Below are 26,427 nucleotides of genomic sequence, written 5' to 3'. Positions count from 1 at the left end.
ACCCGGAATCCCTCCATGTCACACAGAAGACCCTCCATGGCTCTTCTCTCTGCTCTTCCTAACCCAGGGTTTCTCAAATGTAAGCGTGCACCAGAACCTTCTGAAGGACTTGTTAAAACAGCCTCTGGCCCCAGCCCCAGAGTTTCTGATTTAGTAGGTTCGGGGAAAGGCCTAAGAATTTGCATTTCCAAGTTCCCAGGCTGCCGATGCTGCTGGTCAGTGGATCACACTTTGAGAACCCAGGTCTCCAGCCACATCTCCTCCCATTCCATCCCACACCCTCTACACACCACAACTTTGACCCACCCCATACCTGTTGGCCATGATCAGCGGCTTTTTGTTTTGTTTTGTTTTTTAATCTTTTGGCTGCGTGGCATGTGGGATCTTAATTCCCTGACCAGGGATAAAACCCACGCCCTCTGCGTTGGAAGCGTGGAGTCTTAACCACTGGACTGCCAGGGAAGTCCCAATCAGTGGTTTTGATGTGTGGTAGGGGTCAAGAAAATCTGACCCAACCTCACAGAATGAGACAATGGAATTTTGAAATGAATTGAATACAAGACATGAGCAAAACAAAACAAAAACTAAGCTAAAATGAACCCTCTGAAGCTGCCCTGCTAGTTTATGTGGAGCTCTGCAACTCCGGGTCTCAAAGTATGAGTGCACACGTGGGGTCCTCTCTGCTCCAGCCCTCCTGAAACCTGCCTGAACACCCTGTTTTCCAGCCTCTCTCCACACCCAAGCAGGCCAAGTAGAGTTAGTCACTGAGGCCAGCAGACAGTGTGGGCTCAAGAGGCACATGTATGACACATATGTCTCTACTCTCCTTGCCTACCCACTGCAGACATCACTAATCAATCACAGCTCTCTGGAACTGACTTAGCTTCAGAATGTTTCCCAATATGGTGCAGACACCCATTTCCAAATAAGCAGAGCTGGTACCCAAATTTAAAACTATGTGGTCTGGTCAGGAACTGAGATTGCCTTCCTCACCTCCTTTTTTGACCCCTCTAATTACAGATGACCTCTATTCATTATCTGCTTCTGTCTCAGCTCCTGGTTCTATTCTCTTGTGTCTCTGCCAACTCTTGATACCCCTCAGCCCTCCAGCATTTTAGACTTCAGCTCTCTTGGGTGACATTTTGCTTTGGAGCTTAGCACAGGGCCCAGAAACAGCAGGTACCTAAGCCGTGTTGTTGATATCTAGGAATCTATGAATGAACAAAGTAAGTTTTCCTGGTGTCTCCGTTATTATTGCCTAACAAGCTGCTCCAAAATGTACTAGCTTTCAGATAAAACCATACTTTGTAAAGATACGTGCTCCCCAATGTTCACTGCAGCACTATTTACAATAGCCAAGACATGGAAGCAACCTAGATGTCTATCGACAGAAGATGTGGTACATATATACAATGGAATATTACTCAGCCATAAAAAAGAATGAAATAATGCCATTTGCAGCAACGTGGATGGACCTAGAGATAATCATACTAAGTGAAGTAAATCAGACAAAGACAAATATCAGATGATATCACTTATATGCAGAATCTAAAAAGATGATACAAATGAACTTCTTTACAGAAGAGAAACAGACTCACAGACTTCAAAAACAAACTTATGGTTACCAAAGGGGAAAAGTAGAGGGGAGGGATAAATTACGAGGTTGGGATTAACAGATACTCACTACTATATATAAGATAGATAATCAACAATAGATAGGACCTATGTATAGCACAGGGAACTCTACTCAATATTCTATAATAACCTATATGGGAAAAGAATCTGAAAAAGAATGGATATATGTATAACTGAATCACTTTTCTGTACACCTGAAATTAACCCAACACTGTAAATCAACTACACCGCAATATAAAATAAAAATTAATTTTAAAAAACTTACTAGCTTAAAGCAAGAATAATTTTATTTGCTTGTGATTCTGTGGGTCAAGGATTTGGTAGGGTTCAACTGGATGATTTTTCTGCTTCACACGCCATCATGTGACTTCTCATATGGCAAATGATACAGATTTCAGGAGGGCCTTTCCACATGGCTGCTTGAGCTTCCTAGCATCATGGTGGCTGGGTTCCAGGAAGAAGTATTTCAAGCAACAAAGGCAGAAGCTGCTGATCTCCTAGGACCCAGTTTCAGAGTTACACAGTGTCACTACTGTCTCATTCTACCGGTCAAACAGGCCACAGAGCCAGCCCTGATTTAAGAGGAAAGGAAATAGACTACACTTGTCCATGAGAGGGGTGGCAAAGAATTTGCAGCCACCAAATCTGGGGGGTTTAGGGTTATGGCATCTGGTATGTGCTAAATAAATATTTCTCCATGAATGAAGAAATCAATGCCATTGCCAGCACTGGCCGGGGCTCCCACAGTTCACACCCTATCACCCAGATCCCTGACCTGCCCAGCATTCCCCTGCACAAACCCAGACTCAGCTCCTGGCCCAGCTGCATGCTGCTGTGATTGGTGGATTCCTACACCCAACCTGGTATGTGCGAGGCAAGAGGGAGGTGCAGGCTTTAAGAGTGGGAACCCCACCAAGGGGTATGGGTAGAAGCTCCCTGGAAATTAGTCACACTTGGGGGCAGGGAGTCAGAGCTGCCCCGGGTCCGTTTCCATCTCACTGATGTGGAATTGGAGAAAATGCTGATTTTTTTTTTCTTTTTGAGCACTGGAGACAGAGAGCAATCTGGGTTGCTATGCAACCAGCGCCTGTGCCCAGCTGATAACACCAGAGGAATTAACTGTCCTTGTCCTGCTCAGGCTCTGGAGGAGGGGGTTGATGCTGCTTCCCAGCGCCTCAGCCTCAGCCCCCGCCAGCTCAGTGTCTGGCCCAGCTATGGATGGGGGAGTCCGGAGCCAGGTCCCGGCCTCTCTCTTGCTTCACAAAGAGCAACCAAGGGAGAGTCCCTTGCCTCGTGCCAAGGATGGCACATCACAGAGTATGAGGCGGGGGTGGGGGTGGGGGCTGCCTGAGGGACTCTCGGACACAGGGTATCTCTACTTCTTTCATCTGCTAATGAGCTGTGAATTAAAGACAAATAGAAACTCAGAGGGAGGCTGGAAAGAGGGCAAGGCTGGTGAGGGGCTGGCCCAGAGTGAGGATAAGATGGGCAGAATGAGGCCAAATCCTGGGGCAGCAGAAGAGCACATACACTGCCGCAGCCGGGGCCCAGCCAGCTCTGCCCGCACAACGAGCCCCCCAAAGCCTAAGGAGGCAGGCCAGGCTGGGGTAGGATGTCCTGGTGGGCAAGGGAGCCACGGTCAGGCGTGGTAGGGCCTTGGCATCCTCAGAAGACCAAGGACTGTCATATCCAGAGTCTAAAGAGCAGAGGGCAGCCTGTCTGGGGACTCAGGGGAGATCCACAGGGGGTAGACCCAGGGAGACATACTTAATGTGTTCATCTCCCCACTAGACTGGCTCTTTAAGGGCAAGGAACATGTAACGTAAGGGTTTCAGAGTCAGACCTGCATTCAAATGCAGTCACTCATAGCTGTGGGACCTCGGGCCAGCCACTTCACCTTCCCAAACATCACCCTTCTCAGGCGCAAAGGGGAGAATTACAGTATCTCTTCTACAGAGGATGGAACGTGCTCATGTATCTGGTTGAACCACAGTAAGCTGCCGTTTCTGGGAGTGAAAACCTGTCAAACATCTGCTCTTTCATTTGGTTCAACATAAAATGTCCAGCGCTGAGCAGTGTCCCGCACCCAAAACGCACTCAGTAAATACAAGCAGCTATTGATGCCTTTTGATGTACTGGGTAGTGGTCCAGTGTGTATGTTCAGAGGAGGAATGAATGAGTGAATGAAGAAAAGCAGGCTGGGGACAGAGCAGGGGCTGAGTTGTGGGTGGCCGGTCCCAGGGGCCCAGAAGATGCTGACAGGTGATGGGGGCTCCTCCCCTGGGTCAGCAGGGAGCGATGATCCCAGGGAACCAAGTTCACAGCCCCTGCTTGTCTGCTCTTCCTCTCCCCTCATCCCCCTCCCCTTCCCCTCCCACGTGTGCCCTCTGTGTTTATTTCTCTCTCTTGCCCCACTTATGAGCAAAAGTTTTGTTTTCCGGTTACCATGGTTACCATTTACTTACTCTGTGCCAGACTCCTAGCTAAGCATTTTGCAGGCAGTTAGCTCACCTACTCTGAACAACCACCTAACTTGAACCTTATTTTTAACCCTTTGAGGTAGGGTTTTTAATTTGTTGTTTTATTGAGGCATAATTGTACATAGAATAAAACGCACCCATTTTCAGTGTACAGTTCAGTAAGTTTGGGCAAATGTATACATCCAGACAGCCACCACCCCAATCAAGATGCAACATTTTCATCACCCCAGAAAGTTCCCTCTTGCTCCTTTGCAGTCAAGCCCCCCACGGACTCTCCCACCCATCCCTCCAGCCCCAGCTGCCAGAGATGTGCTTTCCATGACTATAGACTTGTTTTGACCTTTCTAGCATTTCCTATCATGGGAATCACACAGTGTATACATTTTGTGTCTGGCTTCTCTTATTTATCATTAATTTCCTCCTTTTAGTTTCTGAGTAGTTGTTATGGATTGAATTGTGTCCACAAGCATCGCCCCCAAATTTCAGAGGTTGAAACCCTAACCCCCAATGTGATTGGATTTGGAGATAGGGCCGCTAAGGGGGTAATTAAGGTTAAGTTAGGTCATAAAAGTCTGAGGTCCTTGTAAGAAGAGGAAGAGACACCAGGGATGCACACACACAGAGGAAAGGCCATGTGAGGATGCAGCAAAAAGGCAGCCATCTGCAAGGCAAGGAGACAGACCTCAGGGGAAACCAAACCTGCCTCATCTTGATCTTGGACTTCCAACTTCCAGAACTGTGGGAACTGATGCCTCAGCTGGAGCCCAGTGGTCCATGCCAGGTAGAAGGAAGCAAGTCAGGGGGAGATGCCCTGGGAGGTTCCTGTGAAGCCCCAGTGTCTTTGCCCTCAGACACCTTCAGCAGGAGCCCAGCTAGAGGAATGGTCAGTGCCTCACAGGCTGAGGAAGACTGGGGACTGGAGAGAAGATCCACAGAGGGAGACTGTCCAGTGAAAGACCCTGCTGAGAACCCAGTAGGGCTGGCACGGGACTGGCTCTGCCTCACTAAACCTCAGTCTGCTTGTCAGTAAAATGGGCATGCTAATTCTCTTACCGATCTCACACATGGGGAAGGAAAATGAGAGGAAGAGAGTCCCATCTTGCCACGCCAATAAAGTGGGGAGGGGGGACTGACCATCCCCATTTCACAAATGAGAAACCTGAGACCTAGGGAAGAGAAGGGACACCAGGGTCTGGGCCAGCCCACCAAGCAGCATCCCTGCTGCGGGCTGAGACACTAGAGGAATGGTCAGTGCCTCACAGGCTGAGGAAGACTGGGGACTGGAGAGAAGATCCACAGAGGGAGACTGTCCAGTGAAAGACCCTGCTGAGAACCCAGTAGGGCTGGCACGGGACTGGCTCTGCCTCACTAAACCTCAGTCTGCTTGTCAGTAAAATGGGCATGCTAATTCTCTTACCGATCTCACACATGGGGAAGGAAAATGAGAGGCAGAGAGTCCCATCTTGCCACGCCAATAAAGTGGGGGGGGGACTGATCATCCCCATTTCACAAATGAGAAACCTGAGACCTAGGGAAGAGAAGGGACACCAGGGTCTGGGCCAGCCCACCAAGCAGCATCCCTGCTGCGGGCTGAGACACTGCCTCTAGGTCTGGGCTCTGAGAATGGCTCTGGGCCTTTGATGCCTCTGAGGCCTGCCTCCCCTCCAGGCTGTAAGCCCTGGAGTCTGGGATTGTGTCCAGTTTCCTCATCATTATATCCCTGGAATCTAGTAGGGTCCCTGACACAGGGTATCCAGACAATATTTGCAGAATTAGTAAACAAATGAATGAACGATAGCCATGCTTTTCAAAGGGGTATATGAGTAGTCTGGCAGAGTACCAGAGGGTGCCCCTTCTTGGAATGTCCATTTTATTCAGTGTGTGGGGGAAAAAATCATGTAACAGTTAACATCATTTTGGGGGGTATTTTTAAATTGCGGTAAAATACATATATACCAGTATGATGGTTTCTTAAAAAATTAAACATAGAATAACTGTATGATCCAGCAATTCCACTTCTGGGTCTATACCCAAAAGAATTGAAAGCAGGGACTCAAACAGATACTTTACACCCCTGTTCATTGCAGCATTATTCACAATAACCGAAAGACGGAAACAACCAAATGTCCATCAATGGACGAACAAATAAACAAAATGTGGTCTATACATACCAGGGAACATTATTCAGCCTCTAAAAGGAATGAAATTCTGACACATGCTACAACATGGATGAACCTTGAAGACATCCTGCTAAGTGAAATAAGCCAGACACAGAAGAACAAATATTGTATGATTCCACTTACACGAGGTACCTAGAGGAGTCAAATTCATACCGATGGAAAATAGAACGGTGGTTACTGGTAGAGGCTGGAGGGAGAAGGGAGTGGGGAGTTACTATTTAATGGGTACGGAGTTTCTGTGTGGGAAGATGAAAACACTCTGAAGATGCATGGTGGCGACGGTTGTACAACAATGTGAATGTACTTAATGTCACTGAACTGCACACCTAAAAATGGTTAAAATGGTAGATTTTATGTTATGTATACATTTTGAGTAGTGGTAAAACATACACAACTCCACAGCATTGAAATCATCTTCATGGGTGATCAGGGTGACCCTTCTGTCTAAGTGGGTGGGCCCAGGGGTCATGGTCATCTTCCAGGCTGAGTGAGCCCTACCAGGAGCTCCAGGCCGCAAAGTCCAGGCTGTAAGCTGGATGGAGAAGGGAGGGAGGAGATGGGGTGGTTTAAGGGGGCCTGACCAGTAAGGTGATTTTCGCAGTAACCCACCCAACCTGCCAGCCTCATACTCCATTTCCTTCACCAAATATCTCTTATGTGCCAAGAGCAGATTTACCAGGTGCCACAGGGCTGAGGCGCACAGAAGCAAACCATGCCCAGGGTCTGGTGTCTGGAGCATCTAAGCCAAGAGGAAAGGCACAACGCCCACATCTGTAAAACTGGAGTAAACCTGCTCCATGAGGTTGGAAGGGATGAAAGTTGAAAAGCTCTTTGCACAGGGCTTGGCCCACAGCAAGAGCGTATGAGATGCCAGCTGCTTTTTTTTGTTTGTTTTATTTTGTTTTGTTTCTTTTAACTCTCATAGGAGGTAAAGACAAACAAAGTCAGTTGGCCACGGGGTGCAGGATTCTGTGAAAGGAGAAGCCAGAGAGAGGGTTTTAAAAAAAACTTTCTTTCCAATATAAGAGAAAAATCTCACTGAGGCAGCAAAGCAGGGTCTTGGCTAATCATGATTTCTCTGCATTTCCCCACCCCCACCCCAACCAAGAGCCTGGTCTAACATCAACTGCTGCCCCCCTACACTTTGTGCCTCCAACCCCATGACTCACACTCCTCAGAGCCTCCTCAGTGCAAAGCTCTTGATGGATTTGGTAATTGGAGTAATTACGGTAATTTTACCTTAAAGACAGGCAGCTGCAGATTCCCTATTGAGGAGCTCCCTCCCTGGGCCTCCTGCCAGCCAACGTTCAGGGACAATGAAAGTGGCTCCCCTTCCCCTCTCCCAGAACGCAGGAGTGGCTGGTGTGGAAAGAGGGGTTCTCAATAGAAGGCATCTCCCACCCTCTGAGCAGCCCGCGGAGGGGGCAGGAGGCAGCAGGAAGGGTTTGCCAGGAATCGTTTTTCGTTTCTACCACCCTAGCCCTGGCTCCAGAGACTTGCAAAGCACAGCAGTGGATCTTGGCTTGTTCCCCACCAAGACCTGAAAATCAGGACAGGAGACCACCCATCCCCGCCACCCGCAGTCTATGGATGAGGTCCCTTATAGATCACAATTGCACGTATCCTACAGAATCCAGGCGTGAGGGGCAGGCAGGGCTGTGGATCCCGGGACGTGCAGGGGGAGAGTCACCTGCCCACAGCCAGGTACCAGGCAGCACCCTCACGTCCTCATCCCCGCAGAGCCTGGGCTGCCCTTCCCCCAGCGGCAGCCAGAGGAATGTTCACCTTCACACCAGGGCCCCTGAGAGCCAAGGGCCAAGTGCGGGGAGGACGTGGGAGGCGCGATCTCTTCTGATTTCAAGTTTAGAAGGCTTCTCCGAGAGGAGGGACTTGAATGAAGGCCTCGAAGAATATATGAGACCCCTTGGGAGGGCCTGGGGCAGTGAGGGACACCAACCAGACCCCAGAGCAGACCAACAGACAGTCCCATGCAGGGGCGTTTGGGGCCATATTTAGTTTTGCTAAAAGCCAACCTGGGGGCAGTCTCAGAATTCCCAGGCCGGTGGTTTGGTAGATTTAAGCCCTTCCAGTCTTCCCAAACTTCTTTGGACCCATTTCCCATCCCTGCGCAGTCTGCCCACTGCCTCCTTGCCCTCTCTCAACTCCAGCCACGTCAGCCTTTCAGCGTCTCCTCCACGCTAAGTTCGTCCGCTCAGCGGCTAACACACCCCCTCCTGCCCAGGGGGCCCTTCCACCTCTCACCTGTTCGGCTTTCAGCCTCCTGGGAAACTTCAGACCTAGTCCACTTCCCCTCTCTTTCCTTTCACTCCCCACGACTGTAGTTAGCAATACAATGGTAAGTAACAAATAGCAATTTGTGGGCTGAGTTATTTTAACATCATTGTTCCTTCACTAGACGGTAAACTCTGAAAGGAAGGTCTGTGTTGATTATTCAACGCTCCATCTCCAGTGCCTGTCTCTCAGTAGAAATTTTTGCTGATTGCATGTTGGAAATTTTCAGCAGGCAGAAATGGGGTGGAAGTGCATTCTCAGAAGAGGGAAAAGCACAAGCTAAGGCTCTGAGGCCAGAGAAGACAGAGTAAGTTCAGAAAATGTGGTGCCAACATGGGGAGCAGAGGTGCAAGGGGACAGGTGTGGAGTGACTCTGCTCTTGGTGAGGACAAAGAGGGGGAGGGGCCTGGGTGAAGGGGTGGGGGAGGGGTTGGGGAATCTCAGGGAGGGGGCCTGATCCATCCCTTAGCCCAGCTGCCCCAGACAACCTCTCTGCCCTGGCGCTCCAGCAACTACGGCCGTGGCTGAGTCGTTTCTGTTCCCTCTATCTGCAAACCTCTTCTCCCAGCTCTTCTGATGGCTGGCCCCTTCTCCTCATTTCGGTGTCAGTTCCATTGTCACCTCCTCAGAGAGGTGTTCGGTAGCAGACACTCCGTGCACATTGTCTCCACGCACGCCCCTTGGCACGCACCACCATGGCTTCCGATTGCAAGCACCCCGGCCTCTCTGCGCAAGATCTTTCTCTGGTACAGGAAGGTGCCCAGCCTGTGTGCCTGTAGTACTGGTGGACCAGGCAGGGAGTTAACACTCCTGGGATGGCACTCAACCCATCAAGGGTGAGTTGTGGATAATGCCCTATCTTCTGTACTCCTGGGTTGGCCTGCATTAGAGGCATAACTACACATTTTCCCAGAAATCCATGCAGCACTGAGCCCCAGCTGCCCACGGCTCTGACACGCTCACTGATGCACCCTTCACCGGCTCCAGCCCTTCCCCATCTCACGTCTCTACTCTCACTGGGTCTTCCTGAGACCACCTCCCAAATACTTGGCTCAGAGTCTGCTCCTAGGGGCCCCAAATCTAAGACCCTTTTCTGGCCACTCGAAACAAAGATCCGCCCACGTTCCCACCCCCTGCATTCTCTGTCTCTCTCCTCCTCCCCCATCTCTCTCTCTCTGCTTCATTTTCTCTGAATTTTATCATGATGTGAGATCATTTTGTTTCTAAGTTAGTGTGTGTTTCTCAGTAGTCTGTGAGTTCCCTGAGCCCTGGGACCGTCCCTGATGGTTTATTACTCTCGCCCCAGCCTAACCCAGCGCTGCGTTCTAGCTGGCATTGAATGTCATTGGCGAGTGACTGCAGACGCCCTCATTTCATCCTCCCCACCCTCTGTGGTGTAGAAACAGCAGATGAATCTTTCTCTTGGGCAAGTTACCTGCAGCCCCATGGAGCTGGATTGGAGCCCCATCTACCAGCCAGCCCGGAGTGACACCCTATAATCACTGCCCCTCCCAGGGAAACACTCACCTGAATGACAGGTGAGACATTTCCTCTGCTCAGGGGTCATTTTCACCATTTGCCAAAGGAAATGCTCCCACTGGAGGGCGTCTTTCCAAATCCCACCCTCCTCCCTCTCAGAAACTGGAGGCTGCAAGGGCTTGTTTTAGTCTGTTTGTGCTGCCATAACAAAATACCACAGGCCGGGGGCTTAAACAACAGACATTTATTTTCTCACAGCTCTGGGAACTAGAAGTCCAATATCAAGGTGCTAGAAAATTTGGTTTCTGGTGAGAATTCTCTTCCTGGCTTGCAGAAAGCTGCCTCCTCACTGTGTCCTCACATGGCCTTTCCTCTGTGTGCCCACAGATATAGAGAGAATGTTAGTGTCTCATCTTCTTATAAGGACACCAGTCCTATGGGATCAGGGTTAGGGTTCTGACCTCGGTTAATCTTAGTTACCTCCTTAAAACCGGATCTTCAAATACAGTCACCTTGGGGGGTTATGGCTTCAACATATGAGTTTGGGTGGGGGATGGAATTCAGTCCATAACAAGGCGCCTTAAAAGAAACATGACCTCGGCCCAAGTCCAGCCGGCAAAGAGCCTGCAGAAGCTGGGCACCCGCTGTGAGCTGTGCTAACCCAGCAGCAGGGCTGGTGTGAGATCATCAGTCACCATGATGCCACAGGGTGGGAAAAGGTGAGCGCTTGGATAGCGCTGAAGATGAATAGGGAAACTAACATGTGATTAAACTGGGCTCCTCCGCTGATGGCTGGTGGCCCTCTCTGAGTACAAAGTTAACACAGCCAGACCTGGGCTCCCGGCACCCACCGAAGCACATGCCCCTCCTCCTGCTAAGGTTAAAGGATTATCCCTCCAACCACACAGCTCCCTGGGATCCCAGCCCTGTTAATGAGGGGGTGAGGCATGCCATGGGACCAGAGCAGGTGCTGAGAACCATGGGGGAGATAATATCATCACTCACCATTTCAGGCTGCCTGGCTCTTGTTGATAATTAATAGTAATAATGACAACCCTGAATGAGCACTTGCTATAGGTCATTTCCTCATTTTCACACATCAAACCAGGGAGGTAGAGTTAATTCAGGTAGTGAGGACAACAGTTTCTGGAGGAAATAGAGGAGCAGAGAGGGATTCGTGCATCTGTTCATTCAGCCAGTGGATTTTTACTGAGCACCTACTATGCACCATTATATCCACAAAGGTGAGCAAAGTCCCACATGGTCTCTGCTTTCATGGGGTTACATTTTTGGTTTTCTTTTTTTGCGGTACATGGGCCTCTCACTGCTGTGGCCCCTCCCGCCGTGGAGCACAGGCTCCGGACATGCAGGCCCAGCGGCCATGGCTCACGGGCCCAACTGCTCCGCGGCATGTGGGATCCTCCTGGACCGGGGCACAAACCCGCGTCCCCCGCATCGGCAGGCAGACTCCCAACCACTGCGCCACCAGGGAAGCCCGGGGTTACATATTAGTCAGGGTCACAGATGGGGAAAAACTAATTAAATGTGATAATTTCAGGTAATGATAAATTCTAGGAAGAAAATTAATTAAGGTGATGAGAGAGAGAGAGAGAGAGAGGAAGAGAGGAAGCAACTTCAAACAGTTCAAAGGGGATGGTCAGAGAAGGCCTCTGGAAGGAAGGGACATGTGAGCTGAGACCAGGAGGTGAAAGAAGCTGGCTGTGAGAGTAGCTGAGGGGAGAATGTTCTGGGCAGAGAGAACAGCACGTGCAGATGCCCAAAAGCAGGAATGAACCTGCTATGTCTGAGGAATGGAAAGGAGGCTCATGTGGCTGGCTCTGCAAAGTGACAGGCAGGGTGGGTGAAGTGTCATCAGAGACAATGGATGGACCTCATAGGCCAGGGTAAGGAGTTGGGATACTACTTTAAGTGGTGTGGGATCCCTCTGGAAGGTTTTCAGTAAGAGGGCTTTTAGTAGAATTGAATTTTTGTTTTACAAGTGTCACTATGGCTGCTATACAGAGGATAGATAGGAGGGCAAGGAGAGAGAGTAGTTAAAAGGCATGGAAGCCACTGAGACTTTGTACCATCACCACTACCACCACCACTGCCATCAACATCACCACCACCATCATCATCACCACCATCATCATCATCATCACCATCACCACCATCGTCATCACCATCACCATCACCACCATCACCTCCACCATCATCACCACCATCACCATCACCACCACCATCATCACCACCATCATCATCATCATCATCATCACCACCACCAACACCATCATCATCACCAACACCATCATCACCATTTTTTTCACCATCATCACCACCACCATCATCATCACCATCATCATCACCACCACCATCATCATCACCATCATCACCACCACCATCATCATCACCATCATCATCACCACCATCATCACCATCACCACCATCGTCATCACCATCACCATCATCACCATCACCTCCACCATCATCACCACCATCACCATCATCACCATCACCACCATCATCATCACCACCATCATCATCATCATCACCATCACCACCATCGTCATCACCATCACCATCACCACCATCACCTCCACCATCATCACCATCACCATCACCACCACCATCATCACCACCATCACCATCACCACCACCATCATCACCACCATCATCATCATCACGATCACCATCACCACCACCGTCATTATCACCAACACCATCACCATCACCATCAAAGGCATGTAGATGACAGAGGCTTGGACTAGGATGATAGTAGGAGCAAAGGAGTGAAGTAGGGGGGGATTGGGGTACATTTTGGTGGGAGATCCAACAGGGCTTGGAGGTGGTTTGCAGCGGGCAGGGAGGAATTGAGGAACAGAAGCAGCAACTCTAGCTGAGCCCCACATGGAAAATGTGCCCAATCTCCCTGTGTCTGCTCCTGACTGTCCTCTCCCACTAGCACCTACCAGGTCCTGTTCCTGCTTCAGGCACTTGTGGTGTGGCTGAAAGAGCAATGGATTTGGAATCAGGCATCCAAGATTCTCACTCTCAGTGTGACTTTAGACACATAGTTTAGCGTGTCTGAACTTCAGTTCCTTCATATGTAAAATGGGACCATGGTAATACCCATTTCACAGGATTCTGGGGCTACTGCTGGGCGAAACTCATGCTTCATCCATTCTACACTCTTCGGATGTGGCTGCTGGGGAGACTGAGACCACTTAAAGGCTCGTAACCTGCTACAATCTCCAAACGCCCTGCCAGGCAGTTCTAGGATTAATGTCGATCCCTCCTCACTAAGTTTTCTTGGTTCCGTCTTTCTGCTTCTGAGGGTGTTTGCATTGTGGGAGGTGGGGAGAGAGAAGCAGAGACTGACAAAGCGATTGTCATGAAAGTAGTTTAAAATATAGATATTTAAGGCAACATAGCGTGGATTTGTAGTCTAAAATAGTTAAGAGCTCGCAGCTTGACACCAGACCAACCTGCACTGGTATTGAATCCTGTCATTTATTGGCCATAATAATATCGTGTTTCAGAAGACTGTTGTGAGGATTAAAGGAGTTAACATATGTAAAGCACCTGCTACGTACTTAGTGCTTAGTGACCATTAGCTGCCGTCATCACATCCTCACTCAAACTAAAACACTGGATTATGGTGAAGATTCAGTTTATAAAACTCTTGGTATCGTCAACATCACCAGCATCACCATCACACCCATTAGCATCGCCCTCATCGTCATCACCTTACAGGGTCAAGCAGGTACTATCAATGTACCAGCGATACCCTTTCATCACCTACCATTTCAGTGTCCGGTGGTTAACTTCTAATTGCCAGCATCTACATCCCTTTACCTGAGGGCTATCTCTGGCTACCGGAGCAAACTATGCCTGTGCTCATGCCGGCTGGAAGTGCCAGGGAACAAAATGCCCACGCTTGTCAGGAGGAGTCCTCAGCCAATCACTCACAGGAGCTGATGAATAAATACCCAGCTCCCTTGCCCTCTGGGTGTGGATAACTGATGAGTATCTTCTCCATTGTTTCTCAGAGTTCTCCAGGAGAATTAAGCTCTGGTGCCCACAGTGGTAACTTGCTTGATGATGCATTCTTTTATGGGCTGCCTCCCCTTCTTAACTTCCCACTCCCTTGTGTTTCCTGGGATCACTCTTTGCCCTTGAATCATTATTTCAGGGTCTGCTTCAGGGGGAACACAAATGAAGACCTGGATTACTGTGAAAATTAAACTTATAAAGCTCTTGGCATATATGAAGGGCTTAATAAATTCATTGTTGAATGAATGAGGCTTCACCTGTCCCAAGGAGACAGACCCAGGGTAGCGGAAAGAGGAGGAAGAGACCTGGGACCATAGGAGAGGGATGGGACAGGATCCCAGAGAAGCTGCCCCTGCAGCCCCCTGCCCTTCAACAACTGTCGTCATGACTCCAACCCTCCCCCGCTGATTCTCTTCCTGGCCCTTCTGGGTGGCTGCAGGTTCAAGGTGTGAACAGACCACGTTGAGAAACACAGCAAGACGTCCTCATCACCAAGCTCCCGTGTTAGCTCACTGGAAGGACAACACCCACTGAGAGCTAGACTGGGGAGAAAAAAACTTGAATGAAGTAAAAGTGACACTTAACTTATGCCCTTAATGTTCAAACAGAACTTAAATACCATTTTACAAAATGACATGATTTTCCAAAGCAATATTTAAAATATGGGCACTGTGAAGGGAGAGGTTTTTCCTCTTTCCAGTCCCCTCTGGTGCTGTCCCCGGCCACAGTTCTTGCTCCCCTTCACCGAGGCCCAATCCTCTCACTTTCACAAGGGCTCAGAAAGGCCAAGAGGCTTGCCCAAGGCCACAGAGCTCTCCTGGCTTCTTCTCCAGTTCTGTCCACTATACATCATAGGGCCACTCTCAAAGCAATTTTTTCCTGGAAAAAAAGGAAAACTTGCCCCTTGATAGGGGTGCTATGTTTTTTATTCTCCTCAGGGCTGGAGATCACAGACAAAAATCCATGCAGGTCTAAGTCCCCAAGAGGTGTTGGCATACAGCAAGCATGGTGTAGGAGCCCACCCTGGAGTGAGGGCTCAATGTGTGTGGTTCTACGGGGTACTTTGTGGGTTCTGAGAGGCATCTCAGAGGAGAAGGTCACCTTGGAGGACAATCTCGACTTTCTCCTTAAGTACCTGTGCTCCCACGCCGAGTACACCCAGCCCGCAGGGGCAGGGATGTGGCATCCAGGCTGCTTCTTAGAGCCCAGGGGCTTAGGTGGGGTTCTGTATGATGACCCCCCCACTCGCCATGGGGGTTGGTGCAGTACAGATCTAAAAGGTGGGCATCTGGGTCCAGGCGATGCTCACCTGTGGGAAGCAGGGTTGAAGGAGGTTGAGGTAGGAAAGACCAGCCTCCTTCCCCGCAGCCAAAGGGAGCCACTCTGATGCAATTTGTGCTCCAGAGCCCCCTTGTGGCCACGGCTGGACATCACCCCTTCTCCTCCTTCCCTCCCTCCCTTGTAAGGCTTTGTCTGAGGACCCTCCCTCAAAGTATCACTACACCCAAAGCCTTGTCTTAGCCTCTGCTCCTTAGCCGGTGGCTCTCAAAGTGTGGTCTTCGCGTTAGCAGGACCTGGAAACTTGTTAGAAATGCAGATTCTCAGGGCCCAGCCACCTGTGTCTTAATAGCCCTCGGGGTGATTCTGACGCACCACTCAAGTTTGAGAATCATTGCTCCAGAGAATGCAACTGAGGACAGCTGCCCATCCTCGGTCCCCACAAAGCTGGGGACTCTCAGAGCTGGACACATGTTTACAGAATTCCTTAAGGAATCCACGGTCACTGGCCCAGGAGGAGGTCCACTTCAGCTAGGCTGGCCCAGAAGCATCAATTTCACTGGAGGTACTGACAACTGTCACACTAAACAAAAAGTCTGCCCCCTCCGTGTCTGATGCCAGCTCCAGGCAAAACTCCAAGCTCCAGGACGGAATCCTAAGGCGTGCACAAGCTGACCCTTGACCTCACAGCAGGGTTCCACTTGGTTTCACGGGAGACAGAGGCCTGAGGGGGATATTCATCCCAGGGTGGACTCTGGCCTCCCCCAGAGGGGTCCAGTGAGCCCTCAAGGTCAAAGAGCTCCCAGTGACCTGGGCTCAGACTCATTCCCCACTGGAAACTTACTGATATTCCCTCTGACTCCGTGGAGGAGGTTGCGGGCTGACTTTATGGACCTGTTGCTGTAAGACAGAGAGAAGCAAGCCACTGGCTCTTCTAGAGGCAGCAAGAACCACTGCGTATGGAGCCCAGGACTGGAAGGGCCGGTCTCACTGATTTTTGGTCACAGGTGGAAGATGAGACATACGGACCCTCCTGAGAGAGCCGGAGCCCAGGAAGGAGCCCAGCACCCAGAGGCAGGGAAGAGGCAGCTGGACGGCACTAGGGGAGGGCCAGCCATGGGTCCCCTGCCACAAGGCCCCTTCCTGCTGGGCATCAGAGTGGAAGCTGTGGGAGTAGTGGGATGAGTGACAGATGAGGACAAGAGCCTGCAGTGGGGGGGCAAATTCTAAGTCAAGATGGATTATGAATGTTGTATGAGTATGTATGTTAATTATAATTAGTATGTAAGTATCATATAATTATAGATATTCTGAGCTCAATTCCAAAGTCTGTCCCCAATTTGCTGTGTGGCTCTGGGCAAGGCCCTTTCCCTCTCTGAGCCTCAGTTTTCCCATCTGTACAAGGAGGAACTGGACTAGACACTTGCTAAGGACCAACAGTCCAAGAGGCCTTTGTGCCAATTCCATCAAGGAGGCTCCTGAGAGTTCAAGCTGTTTCTTACAAGCTGGAGTGACAGCTGCAGATCATCCCCATGGATCCTCTTCCAGCTCTTTGGCCACACCGACTCAGGACCTTTGCACATGCAGTTTTTGGTGCCTAGATGCCTTACCTCATTTCTCACACTATACCAGGTGCCTTGTTTTACATTCGCATTGTTCCCTGTATTTCTTATACAACCTAATACAGCTTGTAACTTGATATTTACTTTATGGCTATTTGACTCATGTCTATGTCTTCCACAGGGCTGTGAACTTGTAGGTCCAGGGCCCCTGTCTGTTCTTTTCCTTGTGATTCTAGCATTCCACATGGTACCTGGTCTAGAATAGGCATTCATTAAATACCTGTGAAATGAATGAATGAATAAATGAATGAATCATGGCTATCACCATGACGATTTGGAGCCAAGAAGTTTTCTGAGAAGGCTGGAGAACCCAGCTCTGACCACCCCAGAAAGGGAACGGTCAACAGCAGGCACAACTCCCCTCAATGGCCTTCAGCTCCAAGGGGCTGACCTCTCCCTGCACCAGCACCCTGTTCCCTGCAGGGGAGAGGTTCCTGTAAGGGGTAAAGGGAGGTGGCCTGCACTCAGAATACAGTATGCACACACACAACACACCCACACCAGCTGCTTGTGCACGGATCATACGTCCACATACACAATGTCCCCCAAAGCGTGCATACATAAACACAGGCTATAGAAACACGTGTGCACATGCGTTCACCCTCACACACAACAGGAGTGCGTGCAGGGCACCTCCAGACGCATGCATCTAGGTTTACATAAATACACATGATGCACAAGGCGACACTGCCAACTTCCCCGTTCTGGACTCCTCCTGGAAACAGTATTCTTAGAAGTCCCCTCTCTTCTACTGCCCCCCTCCCCACCCCAATCACTCGACACCCAACAAAGCAAACCCCACTTTCCTAACCCTTGGCAAAGCACACAAGTGCTGCCTAAAAATGAGGCAGCGGTGACAGCTTCCAGAAGACCCCGCACTGCCCCACCATTTCCTCCTTGCTCAGCCGCGTCACCTCCCTCGTTTCTGAGACCCCGCCTCCTCTCTCGCTGAGACGGGCCCGGGACGCCCCCTGGTGGCCACAGTCGGCAGCGCCGTTCCCGGCAGCCTGGTCATGAGTCCCGGCTGATGCAGAAGATGCGAAGGCACGGTCACCAGGTGCCCTCCCGCCACCCCTTGCCCCTTTCTTCTTCCACCTGTGGGGGCGGGCGGTGGTGCAGGGCTCACTTACCAATTCGGGGCCGTCCTTCGCCTGGTTCCTGTCTGCGTGCATCCTTCGCAGCCAGGTCTTGAGTCCCCCATCGCAGAGCTGGGGGCACCGGCGAATGCTGTCGTTCAGTTTTCACACCTGGGCCACCAAGAAAGCAACCTGGCCAGAAAGAATCAAGTCTTAGCAGGGGCGTCGGGTTGCTGGGGTGAGAAGCAGAGCCGCCAGGGTCACTGGGGCCTCTTCCCTGTCCCAGCGTCTCAAACAGAGCTTGGCAAGATGTATTTGTTGAACTTGGGGCTGAAGCACTAGTTTGATGGGAGGAGGGGGGCCATTTAGTCCCTAAAGGGGGCCATGGAGTAGGGGACTCTGAGAGCAGAGCCCACCCTTGGGCTTCCTGACAGGGATCTTCCAAGACAGAGTCTGGAGGGCACTGCACCTGCTGTGGGACAGGTGTTCATTGTCTTACCCAAGCGGGGGTGTCCCCAAGGAACACACCTGCAGTGGGCTAAGGCTTTGAGAACCCCAGCCAGCCCTCACTGGCAGATCCCCAAAGACGCCTGGATCAACCCATACTCCTCTGTCAAATCAGAACCCAGCAGACAGTCAGGAGAATCCAGACTCCATGGACCCTGATAATAAAGGGCATGTGCCCTGGACTCTGACAGGACTGGGTTCCATTCTGGGCTCCTCTGTTTACTGGCTGTGTGACACCCAAACAAGGTGACACATATGGGAGGGGGAGGAAGAGGATTTTCCTATTTTACTTTATCTACATCCGTGTTGCCTGAAAGTTTTACAAGAAGTCATTAAGGTATTAACTATCTTATGACTTCAGAGATGAAGGGAAGGATAGAAGGGAGGAAGGGAGAGAGGGAGAGAGGGAAGGTGAGAGAGAGAAAGGGAGGGGCCAAAGTTGAGTGGATGGATGGATGGATGGATGCGTGGAGGGCTGGCTGGATGGGTGGGTGGGTGGACTGATGGATCGAGGTGTATGGATGGGTGACTAGATGAAAGGACGAACGGAGAGATGGATGGAGGAGGCTGCACGTCTCAGTGGAGTGGTCTCACAAGCAGTGGTGGCGGTGCTACCTTGCAGTCATGGGAGTGCCGGCCGGGTCTTCTCTGTGCTCCGGCTCCACCCTCAAATTCCACGGGCCTTGGCATGTGACCACAGGTAGGCCGCAGTGGGGTCTCTCTCCCTACTTTTGCCCCTCCCTCTTGCTCTGGATTGTCACTCAGGGCAAGGCTCACGGTGGGGCGGGGGTGTCCTGGTCATCTGACTCCAGTCTCTGTCTTCGGCAGCCCCTGTGCTCCTGAGTCTCAGGGGTGGGGCTTTCTCAGTATCATTAACGCTTTGATGTGAAGGAATCTTTGCGGGGGCTCAGAGAACACCCATAACCTGGGGTACATCAGACGGCAGTGGGCTGACTGAGGTGTGGCAGTGGAGACAGAAAGTGTAGACCCCTCTTGGATACAAAGGCAGGGGGAGGAAGAAGACTCTGGCCTACACGTAGGATCCAGCAAAGGTCCCGCAAGAGATACCACTGGGGATTTGAAAGGACAGTACCCACAACCCTGGAGGGCAGGGGCATCAGGACAGCTGTACCTGGAGGAAGACGGGGCCTGTCCCTGCTACCTGGGTGGATGCGCCATCCCCTCCATTCGTGGTTGCCCACAGCACTCACCGTCCAGAGCAGATCCTAGTATTGCGCTATCATCCGCACCACCTCAGCTGTACCCTCTGCCAGCTGCTTCTCTCTGCCCCTGGGGAGTTTGGGGGTCCCCCTTGGTGCTGGAAGAGATGAGGGGTCATCTCCGTGGAAACGCTCCAAAGCATCATCTTGTTGCTCGGCCCCCCGGGCCACTGGGAAGAATTCCAGGAGTGCCTGGAGGTGGGACACAGAACCTCCCTCAAACCTCAGCACACACCTGGTGCTCCCTACCCTTCCCAGAACGTCACGCTGCACAACCTGGGGACACCTGGAAGGAGCCAGGGACTGGAATAGGGGTTCTGGTTTCAGCTTTGCCATCAGCCCATCCCACAACCTGTGTCTCAGTTTCCTGCTCCGCAAAAAGTGGCCCAAACCTTCCCACTTCCCTGCTCCCCCAGATGTTACTGAGACATCTGGGTCAGACCACACCTCCCAGGCAGGAAAGGACCACAACTCCAGGAAGTGGGTCTTTTCCTGGAGAGCCTCACGTCAGCTCCTTCTTCTGAAGTCTGGATCTGCCCGGGATGCAAAGGAAAGAATAGGGAAGCAGAGACAATGGGAAGAAAGGGGGAAGATGAAAACAGCTACAATGTATTAAGTATTCTTTGCACTCATGGCCCCTTTGTTAGCACCTTACATACTTTTATCTTCTCACTTAATCCTCACAACTCTATAAAATAGATTCTATTATTGTACCCATTTTGCAGAGAAGGAAACTGTGGTTTGGAGAATGTGTCCAAGGCCACATAGCCAGTAAGGCTGAAGGGAAGGAGGAAGGAATGGAAGGAAAGATGGATGGATGGATGGATGATGGAAGGCAGAAAGGATGGAAAGAAGGAAGGGCAAATACTGAAAAGTATTACATCTTCTACTCTATGATTCCTCATGTGTTAGCTCTTGTAATTCCCCAATCACACAAGATGCTATTATTATCCTCAGTTTACTGAAAAAGGAACAGAAATTCTAAGAGGCTGTCTCTGTAACCAAAGCTAAGGCATAAGGAGAGGAGGTCCCCTGAGCCCAGCACTACCTGGTTACAGACACTTCTCGGGGGCTCCTATGTTTACTCCAGACAAGGGTTCCGGTAGAACTGGTGTTTCCTCACAGCCTCACCCTAGAGGTGCATCTTGAGTCCGACCCAAGGATAGCCAGGAGAGTGCTGGGAGCTAAGTGAAGCCTACATCCAGCCCCAGCCCCCAGTGCTGAGCACCCACTCTCATAACACACAGTGGGAACTCCCTAAGAGTGTTTCCCAAACGGGTGCCCCAGAGAATACCAGTGCCATACAATGTCTTCCACAACGAAAGAGGTCCGTGAACAACTAAGTTTGGAAAATGCTATATTCTCTAGTCCCACTTGGAGACTCAGGAAGCCTTAGCATATCAAAGCCTCTGAGACGTCTTGTAGGAAAGAATGATCCTTAACTTTGTTTCATTAACTCAATGTTTACCCATCTTATTTGGATACAGAGCCCCTTTTCCCAGTGACACCTGTTAACACCACGTAACACTAATGTTCGCAGTGCCCACTCTGGGAAGCACCATTCCCTTCCAAGACCCATCTGCTTTCTTTAGGGAAAAAGTCTCAGGAAAGACTTGGCAGGACTTCCCTGGTTGCACAGTGGTTAAGAATCTGCTTGCCAGTGCAGGGGACACGGGTTCGAGCCCTGGTCCGGGAAGATCCCACATGCCCCGGAGCAACTAATCCCGTGTGCCACCACTACTGAGCCTGCGCTCTAGAGCCCACGAGCCACAACTACTGAAGCCTGCGCACCTAGAGCCCGTGCTCCGCAACAAGAGAAGCCACCACAATGAGAAGCTCGCGCACCGCAACGAAGAGTAGCCCCCACTCGCCGCAACTAGAGAAAGCCCGCACGCAGCAACGAAGACCCAACGCAGCCAAAAATAAATAAATTAAATAAATTTATTTTTTTTAAATGTCTTGGCCATCATGGTTGGTGACCATTGCACCCCAGCACCTGGCATAGTTGTGGAATGAATGACTGAGCACATTTGGAGGCATTATTTTGGGTGTAGGCCGAGGTGGTAGAGTGAAGGCAGCTCGTGGTAACTTTTCCTTCGGGATGTTTCTGCTGGGTTCTGGGAGGATCTGGATGAACAGTGAAGGGACTGCAGGCACTGGGTCAGGTCCGGGATGTCTGCGGGAAGAGGGAGGGCTTGGTCTCCCGTCCCCATGAGAGGCTCAGGAACCATCCCTCCCTGGGGTTGGAGGCCCCTTCTCGAGGAGGGGAGATTCTAGAGCTGGAAAGAACAGGAACGGCCAGGAAATCTTTCCTCCTAAGGCCTGGAACTGTTTCCCGGGCTAGTGTAGCTCAGACAGAGGCCCAGCCAGTGCTGGTCTCGAGGTTCACTCTCTGTACTGTGTGAATAAAAAGTAACACACATGTGTGCATGCACACATACATTCACATGCACTCACACACACATGCCCAGATGTGCAGCCTCAGACCTATGGCCCAGGGTCAGAAAGGCAAGGAACCAGCCATCATCTCTAGGAAGTGAATAGCTCCTGGAGACAAGGATTAATGAGAACCTTTGTGTTTTGAGGGTTAGAAAGGAAAAGCTGTCCCACGCCTGAGGTCAGGATCTCTGGTGTTGTAGAATTCAGAGGAACAGTTCACCAGAGCCAGACCACACGCATCAGCGGTGAGCCAGCTGGAGCCCGGGGAACAGCTGTGTGGGGGACACAGAGGCTGAGTGCCTAGGGTTTCGTCCCTCAGATCCTGTGTGGCCTTCATTCATTCATTTACTCACTCAGCAAATATGGTTAAGCATCCTTTAGGTGCCAGGCTCCAGTCCGAGGACCCAGGACATTGTGGTGAAAGAAACAGAGAGGCAGGTTTGTGGAGTGTATGTTTCAGGGGGAGAAGACAGACAATATCAAGCAAAGAAATAACTAAGTGGCTTCAAACACTGATTTGTACTAAGAAGAACGTAAGCAGAGTATTGTAACAAGTGGTGCCTGGGTGGGCAGGCTTGCCAGGACAGGACGGTCTCTTTCCAGCCTTGACATTGAGCTGACATGTGAGTGCCAAGATGCAGTCAGCCTAATAAAGGGGTGAATTTCCAGGCAGAAAGAGCAGCAAGTGCAGGCACTCAGAAGAAGGAAAGAGAAACGGGCACGTCGAAGCAGGAGAACCTGGCCGGGTGGTGGCGACAGAGAAGGACATGAGATGGGTACGGAGTCAGAGTTTATTCCCAGTGGGTTTCAGAGAGCTTGAAGCTGTCGAGTGATCAGCTCTGATTCCATCTATATGAGAAGCAAATGTTGGAGAGGATTTCTCAGGGTCCCTGCCCTCTGCTTGGGAGTGGAGATCAGACTGCCTGAGCTCTGAAGCTTTTCGGAGAATCACAGAGAGAGGGAAAGAGAGCGTATCCTTGGGTTTCTCTCAAGGTCGAAAGCTTTATTCTTCTGCGAAAACCAGCAGTGACTGTGTTTACTCTCTATGGATTGGGAGGAAGTCCAGGCAGGAACTTATACATGTGGGATATAAACAGAGAGAGATCCATGTGATTCATGCCGGTCTGCAGACGGGCACACAGACGGCTCGACCCCGTGGATATCTTGAAGGGAAGAAAACCGGTCCAGTGGGGACTGATAGGGACTGTGGTGGGCAAACCCTTACCCTCCTCTCCTCCCCTGTCACACTACACACACACACACACACACACACACACACACACACACGTGCATACACACACAGCACATGCATGGATACACATCCACACACGTGCATGCATGCACACACATAGTCAAATGTGCACGCACTCACAGCTTGAGGTCACAGGGACAGTCCTGTCTTCCCACCACCTCCCCTCTCCGGCCAAGGCCAGTGCCTTGTCAGTCAGACACTCTTCCCCCCAAACACAAAGGGCTGGGCATGCTCACTGGGCAGCACAGGGAAGGCCTGGAGGTACTCCGCGGTGAGCAGAGGCGCCAGCAGTGCCTGGAGGGGCATTTGGAGCAAATCAGATGCGTCGTTGTGATTCAGCTTGTGTTCCAGCCCCTGAAGGAAGGAGGGGCGCTGATGAGAAGTTGGCTCAAGGCTCCAGTGAAAGTCACTCTGCCGCTCCTCTGGGCCTCAGTTTCCTCATCTGCGAAGTGGTGATAAGATGTGTGTAAGTCTAATGGCCTAATGTGTGTAAGTCACTCAGCACAGGGTTTTGCTCAATAAATGTGAGTAGTCTGACTCCGGGGCCCGCACTCTCAACCCCTCTGCTGTATTGTGCCAACTTCACCCTTCCAAACCCTCCTGGGATTCCATGACCCAAACAGATACCAAAGACAGAACACTGATAAACCATGAAATGGATTCTCTCCTGGCTTAACGCACGGAGGAGGGTGCTGGGAGACACAGCCTCAACGAAGTAGGGAAGCCGAACCATAACTTTGACCCTGGCACCCTGAGAATGCCCGATGTGTCCAGCCGTCTCTCTTCCAAACAGGACAGCAGCTATGGGAGAAAGAAACCAATGTTTAAACCAGCAACCATTGGAAACCGGGTTTCAACCATGTGTGTTTGTCTCCCATGAAAACCAGAAAGAAGAGAGAGTTTGGAGGAGCTTTCCCTCAAAATGAGAACAGCTTTCTTGGCCGCTGCCATGAGCCAGGGATTGTTCTGAGAGCTTCCCGTGCATTTATCTCATTTCATCCATAATAAAAGGAGCATGCTGTTATTCTAACCTTCCTCTGCAGATACTGAAAGAAAGGCTCATAGAGGTTTAAAAATTCATCCCAAGGATGAGTATAAGTTACACGTGGACTAACCTCCGTGCTGTTCAAGGGTCAACCGTAAAAATTTGACTCTCTTCCAATTGAATGTTAAATTCTGTTATTTGATTGTGCAAAATTTTTTAAAGTTTAAGACACTATTAAAGACTCCTTTGTTAAAAATTCAAAAAAAGTTCATCTCAAGTGTCTCAGCTACCAAATGTCAGAGACCGAATTTGAACCCAAGTCTCCCGATTCTACAGTCCACATTCTTATCTCCCAGGCTAGACGTCTCCCAATAATGGCTCCAGAGCCAGCCTCTCATGGGCTAAATGAGCCCAATCTGGGGATAACTTCCGGCTTGAAGGAGCAGCAGGACCTGGGTGCTGGGGAGGGATCTACGGTCAGCTTCCAGCAGGGTGTCGAGGGACACGCTGAAAAGGCAAGTTTCTGCGGAAGTCAAAGAGCAGAAGGGGCATTTCACTTCCTGGAATGACAGCTGGGCTCCAACCTGCGAGATCTCGTGGGTAACTAGAATCAGACGCTTTCGCACTGAGCTCTCTGGAGGATGGCTGAGCTAAAAATTCTCCACATCTCTTCAACAGAACCTTTGGCCTCAGTGATCATGAAAACATTAGGTGCACCACAGAGCAGTAAATCTCAGCTGGATAAAGAGATGTTCAAAGGAAAACGTGCTGCAGCCCCAGGGAGTGCTGGGTATGACATGTGACAATGGCCTAGGGTAGAGGGCCTAGGTCTGCAAGGACAGGCTGAGTTCTGAAGAAATGTATTTCCCATCCTACCTTGCAGTCTTCTTGGGCAAATTCCTCCTTCCCAATCTTCTCTAATTTCCTTCCTTCTCTCTTCAACCATCTACATGCTTCTCTGCGAAACCCCTACCCCTGGCCTTTCTTATCCCCCATCCTCTTGTCTTTGAAGAAGCAAACAAAAAAAATCACAGTGTGTGATGTTGACAGTGATGCAGTGAGATGAACACTCTCGTACACTATTGAAGGCTGATATATACCAAGAACTGAATAAGTATATTCTAAAATAATCTAAGATGCATTCAAAGTTGTGTGTGCAGCCATAGTGATTGTGTTTTATGATAGAAAATCATGAAATAATAAATGTCCACTAATAAGAAATGGTTAAATAAATCACATCCACAAGGAGGGAAACAGTGCCCTGATTAAAAATAATGTTTTCAAAGAATGTTTAATAGTTGTGGTAAATGATAATACTGTTTCCTTGTATCCATATCCTTGGCCATGTGAATTTGCAATCCTTCCCATGAAAGAAGCAGAAAGTACTTTCCCACTCCTTGCTGGTCATTCAGGTGACAGCTTTGGCCAGTGGAACAGTAGACTCTGTGATGCACACAGAGGTTTAAAATGCGTGGTGTGGTAGGGTTTGCCCTCTCGTGCCCTCTTGCCATAAGGACAGGCTCCAGATAGCCTTCTAGTCCCAGGAGAATGAGAGGAATATGAAGCAGACCCAGACCCTGCCAACAGCCTAGATCAGCCAACTGACCCCCAGTTCACCCCCAAACAGAGTAAATAATTGTTTTAAGTCATGAGTTTTGGGGTTCTATATTATGTAGCATTACTGTGACAATAGCTGAACGATACAGTGACTGGGAAGTGCCCATAATTCTAGAATATTTAGTGAAAAAAGGCTATACACACACATGAAAAACAAAAAGGAAGATGATACCCTGAAAGTTAATAGAGCTTATATCTGAATTGCATTTTTCATTTTTGTATTTTTGCTCTATTTCCCAAATGTCCTACAACGAGCAGGAATTGTTTTCACATGCAAAATTATATATATATATATATATATATATATATATA

At 50.2% G+C, this 26,427-nt stretch overlaps 1 protein-coding gene across 1 annotated transcript in view; it reads right to left on the bottom strand.

The window, feature by feature from the left end:
* The window catches only part of ARHGAP40 (Rho GTPase activating protein 40), a 78,012-nt gene that overhangs the window by 42,422 nt on the left and 9,163 nt on the right, over positions 1 to 26,427 (bottom strand). The window contains 11 exon segments of the mRNA XM_024743067.1: positions 15,365 to 15,428; positions 16,242 to 16,350; positions 17,907 to 18,026; positions 18,150 to 18,287; positions 19,814 to 19,902; positions 19,905 to 20,014; positions 21,819 to 21,960; positions 21,963 to 21,998; positions 23,750 to 23,867; positions 24,195 to 24,315; positions 24,931 to 25,021. Coding sequence (XP_024598835.1) covers positions 15,365 to 15,428; positions 16,242 to 16,350; positions 17,907 to 18,026; positions 18,150 to 18,287; positions 19,814 to 19,902; positions 19,905 to 20,014; positions 21,819 to 21,960; positions 21,963 to 21,998; positions 23,750 to 23,867; positions 24,195 to 24,315; positions 24,931 to 25,021 — 1,138 coding nt within the window.

This window comes from Neophocaena asiaeorientalis, unplaced genomic scaffold (assembly GCF_003031525.2).
Source record: "Neophocaena asiaeorientalis asiaeorientalis breed wild unplaced genomic scaffold, Neophocaena_asiaeorientalis_V1.1 scaffold82, whole genome shotgun sequence".
Taxonomy (NCBI): Eukaryota; Metazoa; Chordata; class Mammalia; order Artiodactyla; family Phocoenidae; genus Neophocaena; species Neophocaena asiaeorientalis.
Note: the sequence above shows the minus strand (reverse complement) of the source record. Positions and strands in the feature narration are given on the sequence as shown.